Source organism: Solanum pennellii, chromosome 7 (assembly GCF_001406875.1).
Source record: "Solanum pennellii chromosome 7, SPENNV200".
NCBI classification, from domain to species: Eukaryota; Viridiplantae; Streptophyta; class Magnoliopsida; order Solanales; family Solanaceae; genus Solanum; species Solanum pennellii.
This window is the reverse complement of record NC_028643.1, coordinates 722,084-736,093: the sequence shown is the minus strand read 5'-3', so window position 1 is coordinate 736,093 and position 14,010 is coordinate 722,084. Positions and strand designations below refer to the sequence as shown.

The 14,010-nt window shown below is 27.2% G+C and overlaps 1 protein-coding gene, 2 long non-coding RNA genes and 1 other non-coding gene across 4 annotated transcripts; 3 read left to right on the top strand and 1 right to left on the bottom strand.

Annotated features, from left to right (window-relative positions):
- Nucleotides 1-3,264: 3,264 nt before the first annotated feature.
- On the top strand, nt 3,265-3,983 carry LOC114078099. Its single transcript, XR_003579646.1, has 2 exons — nt 3,265-3,353; nt 3,711-3,983. It is a non-coding gene; the product is annotated as an uncharacterized LOC114078099 (long non-coding RNA).
- Nucleotides 3,984-5,819: 1,836 nt separating this feature from the next.
- LOC114078098 lies at nt 5,820-6,504 on the top strand. Its single transcript, XR_003579645.1, has 2 exons — nt 5,820-5,908; nt 6,133-6,504. It is a non-coding gene; the product is annotated as an uncharacterized LOC114078098 (long non-coding RNA).
- A 2,740-nt stretch (nt 6,505-9,244) lies between these two features.
- Nucleotides 9,245-9,317, top strand: TRNAE-CUC. The gene has a single exon. It is a non-coding gene; the product is annotated as a tRNA-Glu (tRNA).
- A 419-nt stretch (nt 9,318-9,736) lies between these two features.
- LOC107024040 (probable purine permease 5) lies at nt 9,737-12,526 on the bottom strand. Its single transcript, XM_015224919.2, has 2 exons — nt 12,253-12,526; nt 9,737-11,136 (listed from the first exon to the last, which is right to left on the bottom strand). Exons 1-2 carry the CDS (start codon nt 12,281-12,283, stop codon nt 10,058-10,060), a joined length of 1,110 nt encoding a protein of 369 aa, XP_015080405.1. The 5' UTR covers nt 12,284-12,526; the 3' UTR covers nt 9,737-10,057.
- Between the last annotated feature and the right edge of the window lie 1,484 nt (nt 12,527-14,010).

The following is a 14,010-nucleotide window of genomic DNA, read 5'->3' as shown; positions in this document are numbered from 1 at the left end:
TCCTTTGACTAGAATTTGTTCGATGTTAATTTCGATCTTTATTTTTTACACGATATCTAATATTAATATTAGAAATTTAACTAATCTGAATTCATGCGTAAGGCCAATTAAAGAAAAAAAATATTTCCAACTAGGACTTATTGTCATATCTAGGCATAGGGTAGAACTGCAAGAGATGAACGCCTTCATTTAAAAAATTATACCGTATATATGAGGTTAATTTCTCTTATTATGATATATAGTAATGCTTAATCTTTTTGTATAATTAATTACATAAATTAGTTACTAGTATAATTTACTGTCCACGTAATTGTCCACATTGGCCTCCTCCTCTTAATTAATAGTATAATTAATTAATAAATCATCTTCTTTAAGAGTTTTGTTAAACATTTTATGAAATTATTACAATATTATTTCCATGATACAACATGGATATCTCATTTCACAAACATATACATGTTTTGATCATGTAGTGCTTTAACTTTTCTATTATATCCTTCATTGATTTTTATATTTTATTTATTTATGTACCTTTTAATTGTAGGGAAAGATAAATTTAGTTGAAATTTTTTTATTAATCCTTTCTTAATTATTTAAATTAACAACTATTTTTAAAAAAAAAATATGTTTAGTAAACATAACAACTAAAAAAAGGAATGGGGTCATCATTTAATGAGTTTACTTAATAAGAATTTGTTCAAAATGGAAAATGATACTCCATATCAATTTTCAACAACTATAAATATCTATGATATATATATTTTATTCAATCACTTCAAAAATATTTTTCATAAAAAAAGAACTCAAAATTACTTGAGAAAATAATGGTTAAGCTTCATTTTGCTTCTTTTTGTTATCTTTCCTCTCATGAATTCTAAGTATATGATTAAGAAAATTCACTTCTCCCTAAATTTCAAAATTAGAATATGATATCAATATTGTGGCTTTAACTAATCTGAATTTACGTTACATGAGGCGGATTAAAGAAAAAAAATATTTTCAATTACACCGTAAGAGATTCATATCGTGTTTAACTAACTTTCTTAAAACATAACTTACTTATTCAATCAAACAAAATAGATTCAATGAATCAACAAACTTATGTCTTTTAGTTTGTATCAAATCGTTTTTCTTGATGTCTTCTTATTTATTATTGACTTTTACTATGTTGTGTCTCCACATAAAAAAAATAGAAATGTTTGGAAAATAGTATTAACTCTGTAATACAATCGGCTAAAAATACAATACAGTATTACTGAATATCATACCTAATCGAAATTTAATTACTGATTACCGATCAAAATTTAAAATTTTAATATTTAGTATCTAATTTTTAGTACCAATTACCGAATTCGGAATTTGATAATCCCAAACCAAATGCCTACCCCTAGCGCTCAGTACTTCTTAGTTTTGAATACTAGATAATTTCGTATGGATATTGTATTTTTTTAGAATTTTGATATTAATCGATGAAAGTTCAATGAGATGAGTTGCAATTTTCTCTTCTTTTTTTTTTTTCAAAAAAACATTGATCTAAGTTCGTTGTAATAATATCTTAATGTGTGTCTTAAATTAATTATATATTTTCATGCATATTTAAGTCTTGTATATCAACAATCAAGCCTACTTAACCTCTAGCATTGGCAATGATTAGTCGATCATTAGAAATTCTCAAAAAAAAACTATTGGTAGAACTACATTATAAAGAGATTTATCATAAACAAATTGTTGCATAATAATTTTCAATAGAAGTAACAAATTAGAAATTAAAATGAAAGAATTAAAGTTTTCAAATCGTTATTTCATTTTTAATATATGTCTCCCTCCTTTTCAATTTATATGAATTTATTTTTAATTCATTTCAAAAAGAAAATAACTTCTGAATTTTAATTATTTTATATAGCATATTTAAGATTACAAAATTAAAAAATATGTCAAATACACAAAATTTAAATATACATATAAATTTTAATTTTAGTTTTGATTGACTGCACCTAATATTATACTTGATATATAATTATTAAGATCTAAGCGTAATAATAATTTATTTACTTTTATTTAATAAATAGATATCACAATAACTCATAAAATATGAAGAAATAACAAAAATAGGTAATACTAATATGAATTACTAAAGATTTTTCTAGAACTATTTAATTTTCTTGTTATCATTATTGGTAGATTTTTGTTTGAATGAAGTTATATTTTTACGTTTGATCATCATTCACTTCATACATAGAATGATGTTTCTAAAATTATTTATTCTTGATAGATTTTTGTTAGTATGTAATTACATTTTTATTCTTGTTCGTCTTTATACAAATATATCATCCTATTCATTTTTATTTATAAAGTTACTTTGTAACATTTTTTTCTTTAATTTCAATCTAATATATAATTATTAATTTTATCACGCTTATTTATTTTCAAGTATATTAATTAAAACCAAAATAAATATGAAAATAATTAATTCATGATAAATTTTTATATAAAAAGTAAACATTTTTATAAGCATAATGAATTGAAAAAATATTAAAAAATAAATTAAAGTATAGTAAAATAAAGTAATAATAAAATAGATATCACAATAATTCACAAAAGAAAAGAAAGTGAAGTAATAATAAAATAAGTTAATGGTAATAACAATAACTTAAGATGTTATCTATAACTATAAATTTTTGTTAATGTGAAATTATATTTATACCTGATCATTATTCACTTCATATATAAAAAGATGTTTCTAGAATTATTTATCATTTTCTGAATAGATATTTGTTAGTGTGATATTATATTTTTGCCCTTGATCGTCCTCCCACTTAACTCTTCTATATAAATAAATTAAATATAATAGATAGAAATTTAATTACAAGTTTATCTAATACAATATATATTTAATTAAATGAATAACCACAATACAATGCATTTTTATAATAAATATAATATAACCAAAATATATTAAATGAAATATTATTATATTATAGAAATTTGCATATCCTAATAAATTACTTTAATTTGAGAAATGAATGGTAATCTTTAGTGAGTAACAGACATTATACTAATTAGACTAGCAATTAAAATTTTATTAGATGTCATTATGTTTTAAAGACACAAAATTTTATTATGCTGACTTGTAATAAATAAGTTATTTAAGAAAAAAATAGTAAAAGAGTTACATTAATCTTTGAGTCAAAAGGCAATAGTGATTTCAACCCACTATAAATATCAATAGAAAGTTTGTCTATTCAACCACTCCAAAATATTTTTCACAAAATTACTTGAGAAAATGATGTCCATCACTAAGAAATTGATTTTCTTCACTCTAATTCTTTGTGTCATCTTACCTTCTCATGAATGTAAGTATGGCAAATATTCACTTTACCTTATAAAATAGTTTTATCTTTTTTAATTTTCACTAGATGTTTGATATCAAATCGACTTAAAAAAATCAATCTTTATTTTTACTTTACATTTTCGTCGATGTTCATCCTCTTAGCTTTTACGTATTATATTTCAAATCTCTTTAATAAAAAATCATGACTGTCACTGATACCTCAAAATTCAAATCTGAAACCTTTAATTGAGAAATAAGAAATCATATCGATCTAAATTTTACTATAATCTTATTATAAATAAAATGAAAGTAATTCTTTTTTGTATGTATATATATTATATATCCGTCGGTTATTTATACAAATTTCCCACTTTTGTAGGTGTCAAAGGAAATAGAAACTTGAGTCCTATGGGTGAGAAGACAGAATTGGTTAAGAGATGTCAAGTAAATTTTGGTCCATGTGACCCAAGATGCAATGTAAGATGTTGCCATGAGCAATGTGAAGGATACTATAGTAAAGGGCACCCAGAGGCAGCTTGCAAGTATTTTAGTGGACAATATGAAACTTGCATTTGTACCTATGATTGTCAATAAATGAAACCTCAATTGGCTTCATTTGATTCAAAGAGTTATTAGTTACACCTTGTTTTGATGTGCATGGTTGTTATCTATCGTTTCATAACGTATCGTATTGTATTGTGTACTTTATTATTTTAATGAATAAAATATTTTCAAAAAGCATCTTGTTTAATATCGTGAAACAACTAGTCTTTGCTGCTAACATATAGATTAGTCCATCATAAGAAATTCTCGAAATCTTTTATTGATACTGCATTATGAAAAGATTTATCATAACGAAATTATCGTATAATAATTGTTAACATTTGAAAAACTTTTACTGATATATACTATATAAAGCGAATTATCATAATGAAACTATTTGCAAACTATTTGCGAGCTGCCTGCTTGAGCTATTTGGAAGTTATTTGTTTGATTGCAAGCTAGTAAATTTTAGGTTTAGCAAACATAAAAATCATATTCAAATGTTATAGTTATAGTTCATATAATTACGCTCCACAGAAAATTTTATGTTTGTTATGGAGCATCAGATTTGTTAAATAGCAGGCAGATATTTCGTTTGTATAAAAACGTATTGATTGTATATGTATATCGGTTATATAATTGTATATATGTAACTACTATGTTTATGTATATGTGATTGTATTTGTATATCTGCATAAAATTTGATGTTTGTATATCCAATCTCTTTTTCGTTTTATACAAACATAAATTATATTGAATTTTTACAATTTTTGTTTGTATAAAGCGAGAGAAGGGAAAATTGGGCAGGGGAAGATTTGTATTAGTATAATTACAAGTGTATAGGACAGAGAGATATGTATTTGTATTTTGTATTTTTATAGTTATAAGTGTATAGGATGGAGAGATATGTAGTTGTATATTCGGTCTCTCTCATTTTAAATAAAAAACAAACATAAGCTATACATTTGTGTTTGTATAAAGTGAGAGAGATTGGCAAAAGAAAAACGAGAGAGAGGTGAGAGAGATAACTGAAAAAGAGAAGAGAGGCGAGCGAGGTAAGATTGGCGAGAGAAAGGAATAGAGGAAAGAGGCGAGAGAGAGTCCTTTGTACGAAATATGGGGTGTTACAGTTTTAGATTCCAATTTAGTGTTACGTCTGGAGTCTGGGTTGGATCACGGATTGGGCTCGAGTTTTTTGCCAGGGTCATATCTTGATTAGGGTAAGGTATATTCCCAAGTAGGGATCGGGTTTCGATTTAAGGTTGGATTCCGAGTCGCATGTCTTATGTCTCGGGTCGATATGGTTAGGAGTAGGTTCGAAGGGCTCGAGCTTCGATAGATAGTAAGGGAGGATGGGATGGAGTGGAGAAGGTGGATCATTCAAAATAAAAAATGACTCAAGTTTGACGGGTTATGACATAATCGATTTGAATCCAAGTAACTTTTGGTTTCAGTTCAATTCATTTGAACTTGTCCAATTTCAATCCAATACGTCCATTTGAAACTCATGTGTATCTACTTTGTAAATTGTCTGTTTGATTAAGTTGCATGCTTGAGTTTCTTTTAAGTTGTTTGCTTTGGCTATTTGATTGCAAGCTTATCTAAGACACTATATATTTAAATGAATAATCACATTATAATGTATTTTTATAATAAATATAATATAACACAAATATATTAAATGAAATATGATAGAAATGGCACATATCCTAATAATTACTCATTTATTATGCAGGATTGTAATTAATTTGAGTAACAGACATTATACTGATTTTGACTAGCAATTAAAATTTATTAGATGTCATTATGTTTTAATGAAACAAAATTTAATTATGTTTACTTGTAATAAACAATTGATTTACATTGATCTTTATTTTCAAAAGGCAATAATGATTTCAACCCACTATAAATATCAACAGAAAATGTGTCTATTTAACCAAAAGAACTCAAAATTACTTGAGAAAATGTTGTTCATCACTAAGCAATTGATTTCCTTCACTCTACTTCTTTTTGTCATCTTCCCTTCTAATGAATGTAAGTATTTAGTAATTTTTATGTATTATATATATTTCAAATCTCTTTGATGAAAAATCATGATAACTCATAATTCAAATATGAAAACATTTGATTGAGCGTGAAGAGATCATATATATCCATCTACTATAATCTTGTTACGAATAAAATAAAAGTAACTCTTTTATGTATGCATGTATATTATATATCTGTCGATTATTTATATCAGTTTTCCCCTTTTGTAGGTGTCAAAGGAAATAACAACTTGAGTCCTATGAGTAAAAAGATAGAATTAGATAAGAATTGTACAACAACTCTTGGTCCATGTACCTCAATATGCAATGCAAGATGTTGCCATAGGTTATGTGACTTATACCTTGGTAGTAGAACACACCCTGCATTGGGAATTTGCAAGTATTATAGTAGTCCCAAATATAAGACTTGTGTTTGTACTTATGATTGTACATCCAAATGATGTCAATTGGTTTCATTTGATTCAAAAGAAATATTAATTACCCTTGTTTGAATGTCCACATTGTTATGTATCGCTTTATAACGTATCGCATTGTACTGTGTGTACTGATGAATAACATATTTTAAAGAAGTGTCTTGTTTAATGTCATGGAACAACTGATCTTTAATGCTAACATATAAAAAAAAAAATTGAAAAAATCATTATTATTTTTTTACTTTATATTTCCCCTTTTACTTTACAAATCTGTTTTCATAGGTTTTCGCCCAATGTTCGATAGCAATAATAACTTTAAAAAATCGCTCTTCGTTTTTAATTATATTTCCATCGATATTGAATCGTCTTGGGTTCTTTGTATTATATTCTAAACTCTTTAAGTTAAAATTCTGAGTCTATTACTGATAACTCAGAATTCAAATATGTAACCTTTAATTTAGGATAATTAAAGAGATCATATCCACCCCATTATAATATTTGATAGTAAACAAAATTAAAATAACTCTTTTTTATACGTATATTATACATCTATCGACTATTCATATCAATTTTTGGCCCCTTTTGTAGGTGTCATGAGAGAATGTAACATATTGCCATGAGACATGCACAATTTACTGTTGCACCAGTATATAATATAATTTATTATAATTATTTTATTTAACATTATTAAGAATTTACAATGTAGATATAGTATTGTTTTACTATCACACAAATATATATAAATTAATTTAAATTTTAAATTTTAAATTAGTTTAATCAAAACCACTTAAAATTTATATTATTATAATATTGATAAGTATTTAATGAAAATTAATCAGATGATTCACCGTTACATACACATAACTTATTCTAAATATACCATATATAGACAAACATAATTATATTATATAAATAGAGATTGTAAAAAGATTTAGTTAAAGTCAATACATTTTATTAGTCAAACAATAAAGTTATGGTGTCAAAAATTTAATTATATTTAAAATAATCATTTTAAGAAAAAAATTTAACTTTATTCCAAAGGTGAAAAATGATTTTCCACTATAAATATCAATAGAAAATGTGTTTTATATTCAACCACTCCAAAGTAAATTTCACTAAAAACTCAAAATTACTTTGAGAAAATAATGGCTATAACTAATCACTTGATTTTCTTCACTTTGCTTGTTTTTATCATCTTCCCTTCTTATGAATGTAAGTATAATTCAAAAATATTTATTCTTTTATTTTTCTCTTTTACTTTACAAGATAGATTATTACTTTTTCTATATAATTTTTTATTCGGAGTTTGATAAAATTCAGATCTACGAAACTACGTCATATAAGAGTAAGGGTGAAATTGTTGCATATTGTTTTTTTTTTTCAAATCCAAGCACGAACGAATCTAGACTGCTTACACTATATATACAAAATCAAAATTATTATTATGTATATTAGGTGTAGAGTTTCTAATATGCTTCTTCATAAATTAATTTTTCTTTTATTTTTAATTACTGACTCCATTGTTAATAACCTAAGATTCGAACCTGAAACAGGACGATTCTTATCCATCATGTCATAATCTTTAGTAATATATAAAATTTAGAACTAATTCATATTTACTTAGGTTGGCTTGTTTTTTTTTTTCTTTTTTTAAAATCTCTCATTGTAATAATCTTTTTTTTTTTTTGGTTTTAATTTTTATCATATATTTTTATGAAGGTGAAGAAATAATTAATGAAGATGGGATACTTATGGCTCCTGGATGGTGTTTGAAGAGCCCACTAAAAGCAGGAGATTGGTGTTGTTGGACAACTTATAATTGTTATGATAATTATGAAAAATGTAGACATAAATGTCCACCTTATCCTCCTCACAATTAATTAATTTTAAACATCTAAAAATATGAAATTATTACAATATTATTTTCCATAATACAACATGAATATTTCATTTTATCAAATGTTATACATGGTTCTGGACAATTTCATATGATTTGAATCGTGATAAGTTTTCGTCAATTTTAAATTCTGAATAATGTCAGGTGAATGAATCTTTTTGTGCCATGATTATATTTTTGCTTATCACAATACATACTATAAAAACACAATTAAATTTTATTTATCATTTAACAAAAAACATCAAATTAAATGTGTCTTACAACAAAATATCACAATATAAACTATAAAAAAAAAAAAAACTGAAGCAGATATGGAAGAAAATAAAATTGAAGTTGAAATTAAAATTAATATTTCTTATATATATTTTTTGTGGTGATTTTTTCTCAATAAAATAATTTTAATATTAAAAGTGCACTAATATTTATCTTTTTTCGTAATTTGCCTCTAAAAGCTTTTTAAAGAAAATTAGTTAAACACTATATGATTATTAAAAATACTTTTCATATGATTAAGTCAAACGCAAATTGTTTTCTTTTTCCAAAAATATTTTTCTGAAAAGTTATTTTTTTTAAAAAATCTAAAAATAAACAAGTTGTTGATTCATTGTACCTATTTTGTTTGATTGCATAAGTTATGTTTTAAGAAAATTAGTTAAAGTTTATTGTTAAAAATACTTTTCAAATAATCAAGTTAACCACAATTCTTTTTCAAAGTAAAATTTCATTGATTGACCTCGGATTTGATAAAGGAAAGATCAGATTACCCAAAAAATGACATTGTTTATACAATATTAAAATTCATTATTTTTAAAAATTACATTGAACGTATACTATCTTTCAACTTGTGAGATAAAAAGAATGTTTCCGAATTTCAATAGACTTGAATTATATATAATCGGATTCAACGAAAGTTTTTCTATACTAAGCAACGTGTCTAAAATCCTTAATTGCCTTTTTTTTTAATCTAATTGAAGTAATTATAAATCAAGTACGTGGATTAAATTACCATAAATCCGTTGTAGTCTAGTTGGTTAGGATACTCGGCTCTCACCCGAGAGACCCGGGTTCAAGTCCCGGCAACGGAACTATTATTTTTTCATTTGATTATATTTTCTTCCCGTCCCTTTTATGTGTCATACTTTTCTTTTTAGCATGTTCCCGAAAAAAAAAGTAATACTTTCTTGTTTGAAAACAATTTGAAAAGATAGGGACGGTAAGAAAGTACTTCCTCCGTTCCTACTTAGTTATCACAATTTTAGATTTCATGCTCGTTTTTCTATTTAGCTGTCACAATTTTAGGTTTTACACCCCTTAAGAAACAAAGCAAGCTTACAATTGTACCCTTATTTAGTGTCCTATTAAAGTCAAGTTAACATGATTAAATTAATCAATGAACATAAATGAATTATCTAGATATTCAATGTCAAGGTTAATAATTCTCAAGGGCAAAATAGAAAGAATAATTTCATTTATCGTTTATGTATTAGTTTTGTGAAATGACAAGTATTAAGAACCGACACATCTCGATATATATGTTGATATATATGTTGCATGTCTATATATAGAAAATAGTGAAATGGCAACAAAGTTTATTTTCTTTGCTACCTTCTACATGTACATAGTTTCAACCTAAAAATGTTACCGCACCCGTGTCTGATCCTCGAAAAAATGTACTATTTTTTGGTGGATCCGACACGTCTCTCCACAACACTTGGGAAGAGTCCGAGCAACATAGGTTTCAACTTCATTTCAACAGAACCAGCTAGTACATATACATAAACTTTGTGTTCTTCAATCCTTTTATCAATGGAGGAAAACACGAAAACTAAGAGAGAGTTCTCGAGGCTTCCTTTTTCGCGGGAGTATAGCTACCGTAGATATAAGAGCCAAATCCCCAGAATGTAATAATCAAAGACAGGATCTTGAAACCACTCATAGGATCATGCAACAATATCACAGCAGCAATGCTAGTGATCGGTACTCTTACAGCGTTAAGGACACCAGCCAAGACAGTGGATGAGAGGAACACAACCGCGGTAGCTCCCAACACTCCCAACTGGAAAGTGATAATCCCCCAAATGATAACTGAGTAATACGCGTTTTCCCCACCCTTGAATGTACTTGCCTCGGATTTCATCTCATGGAAACCGTTGCTCATAACAAGTCCGATTGTTGTGAATATAAACGCAAAGAGGGAAACCATGAGTTGCTGCTCAAGAACAACAAGGAAAGACCTTTTACCGAGTAATTTCACAAAAATCAACTCTGATAAGGCGAAAATCAGACCGTGGAGTGCAGATCCCAGTATATCCCACACAAAACCAATAATGTACTGACGGTCGGTGATGTATCCATACCTGTCTGAACTTGAATCAAGAGCAATGATCGTCATGGCAGCAGTGATGATCACGATAGAATTTATGATTGATAAATTCATAGTGTTTTTCACGAGAACATATCCGAATAATGCAGAGAACACCAGTGAAGTCGAGGCTAAAAGAGCAGCGGTTGATGCTGGTAGGTAGGCATAGGCATATGCATACATGAGGTTGTCAGCAGCACTCAAGAATCCCAAGACAACATAAGATAAAGTTAGTTTTAAGTCGAGTGGCGTCGGGAACACTTTAAGAAAGAAGTACGAAGGGATTAGGACTATCGCGATCATAGGCCATCCTGCAACTGAAACCCATGAAATTATCCACTTGCTCTTCCCACCATTTGCGAAATATAATCGGGACAAGAGGCTAGAAGCAGGGAACGGAACAAGCATCCCCATGCTACTTAGAAACAGAAGAATCCAATGTGAAATCGGCTTGTTGTAATACATTTCACAAAGCTTCATCCAATAGGCCGAGATATATTGCCATAATGACTTTGATGGCGGCGCTTCGTCCATTATTTCCTCTACAAGAAGCCAGTCATCATAGATAAATGACATTTTCCAAAAGCGACATGAGGAAAGAGTATTTGATCACATAAAGGAATCAAAGAATGACTCATAAGTAGCAACAACAACAGCAGCATAGCCAGCATAATCCCACAATTGGAGTCTAGGGAAGGTAGTGTGTACTGTGTACTCAGTAATGGCATTCAATATGGAAGAGTAACATAAACATGGAGTAAGTAAAGCAACTATACAATCAGAAAATGCTTGATAAAAGGAGGTAGCAAACAGGCTTAAACCTTGCAGTACCTACTGATGAACTTCCTTAGCTTCTTCGGTACATAACTACCTTATGATCTATGCATAAATCGCAATTTATACAAATAATCTCCGTAAAGGTGAGGATATGCAAATGAATAACCACTTAAAAATTAAGGACTTGACTTAATACTAAGAAGATAACTATAGCAATCTCAACTAATGTGAAACTCAATACATGCTCTTAGCATATTAGACACCTATCCTCAGGGACGGAGCTAGAGTGTAGCTTATGTGTTTTGGTCGAAACAAATAACTTCGATTCAAACTCTTGAATATACACAAACCATTCATTTTAAAACCAATAACTTAAAAGAACTAGAATCCCGAACTCAATCTTACTCTCCATTTAGAAAGTGGTCCTTAACATATCCCTATAGTCATGTCATTTGTCAAAGGAGGCTGATTATTTCACAACTAAATTCTTACTCTCTATCTGCACAAGACACGAGATAGTGATAAGGCCTACGTAACTCCTACCTCACTGAATATGTTGTTATACACCATACAAGTACTATCTTTCAACACACAAGAAAAAACACCCAAGTGCTAAAAATCAAAACTTGAATTCACAATTTTCAACAACCATGAAAGGATTTACAAAAACTAAGAATACCCACAAAGCATAAGAAGCTGAAAATTTCAACAAGTAGAGTCATTCAACACACAAGAAAAAAACACCCAAGTGATAAAAATCAAAACTTTAATTCACAATTTTCAAGAACCATGAAAAAAAAACAATCATCTTGACAAATCTAACATACCCACAAACCCCAAAACCTGAAAAAAAAATTGAGATTTTCACATATTATACTGACCTGGAACAGAAATAAGCAATGATTGTTGCATGAACCCAAGAATTCAGGGGACAGTGAAAGAAGTTGAGAGTAGAGATACCAAAACTAATCGGGTCGGGTCAAAGAAAATTCCGGGTCTGCTCAAATTTGAACTGGGGTTGTTGAGATTACAACCATTGAAGCAGATGACAAAAAATTATAGTATCTAAATAGAACAGCAAATCTATGGTCCACAAATCAAAATCAAGATTTCAGTGATTAGATGAAATCTTTTGGTTTAGGTGGGAAAAAAATACTAATTGGCTTTTAATACATAGTGAAAGTTTTGCGAATAATTTATTTAGACACTTGAATTAAGTTTGATCTTTTTTGTTATGTATTTTTTAGTTTATTAGATAGTTAACTTAGTCATATAATTTTTTATTGTTTTTAGATATATGTATTCGCCTCAATAAATAGCAAAATTTCAGATGTATATAACTAAAGCAGATAGATGATTGAAAACGTGTGTAAAAGTTTTTTCGAAATTTGAATCAAATGTGTCTTATTAAATACTTTGTTTGGAGAAATTAAAATCTGATTTAATTTGATTGTTCAAATGAAATATGTATTAAGCCAAGATAATTATATTTCTATATACGAAAAGTATACATTAATTATGTATAACATAAAAATTTGTAAATTTCAACTGATATACTAGAGTTAGAGATATATATATTGTGACTATTTTTTTTATGAACGAAAACACGATCGTAGATAAGGAATTGTGAAGGATATAATTTAAGATAAAAGTTTTATACGTCGTCATATGTTTTCTCTGTTACCCTTCCATACTAGTACTCATGTAGTTCCTTGCTATTTGGGTTCGGTTATTATATATCTTGATTGTCATGTTATTTTATTATAATTATTATTCAGACTGATTTGTCATATTTTATCATGTTTCCTTTACTTTCACACTTTTTTTTTTCATACTAATTTAAAAGTTTAGATTGTTTTTTATTGAATTGAGGATTTATTAAAAATAATTTTAGGTAATTTTACAAAAATAATATTAAATTTTATTTATTTAAATTCATTTACATACCTATGCTTAATAAAGCAAATCAAAGAATATGACACTCATATGACATGTCATTTGACAAAGGGAATTGATTATTATTATTTTAATAAATAAATTATTATTCTTTAAGTAATCAAAGCTTACCTGCCAACAATTAAAAAATTCAGCAAAAGACATAAGTGCTTCTGTCATTCAACACATACCAAAAAGAAAATTAAAAAAATGCTACGAATCAAAATTTAGAAATTTAAATTTTCAAGAACTAAGTATCATAATAATAATTTAATATAATTTAATAAATAAAATTTAAAAAAAAAGTAGTAAATAGACAAATTTTTTCATTGTCTTTACAAGATGGATATTAAAATGTATTAACTCTCTTTTTTAATTCTTAACCTTCATACGTATAATATCTGAATTTAATTCAAAATTTAATTTGAAATAATTGAATCGAATTAAATAAAATTCAAGTCTACCCATTTTCAAGATTCTTGAGATGAGAAATCAGACAGCATATTCTAGTGCTGTGCTTTATGGTCCACAAATTATTTATTTAATTGGTTGGTGGCATTATAAAAAAAAAATATATTAACTATATATTAAAAAAAATTGTGAATAATTAATATACTAGTTGTTTTGATAAACGATGATATGATTGTAGATAAAAGGTTACAAAAAACATAAATCAAAATAAAAGATTAATAAATAATAGGAAT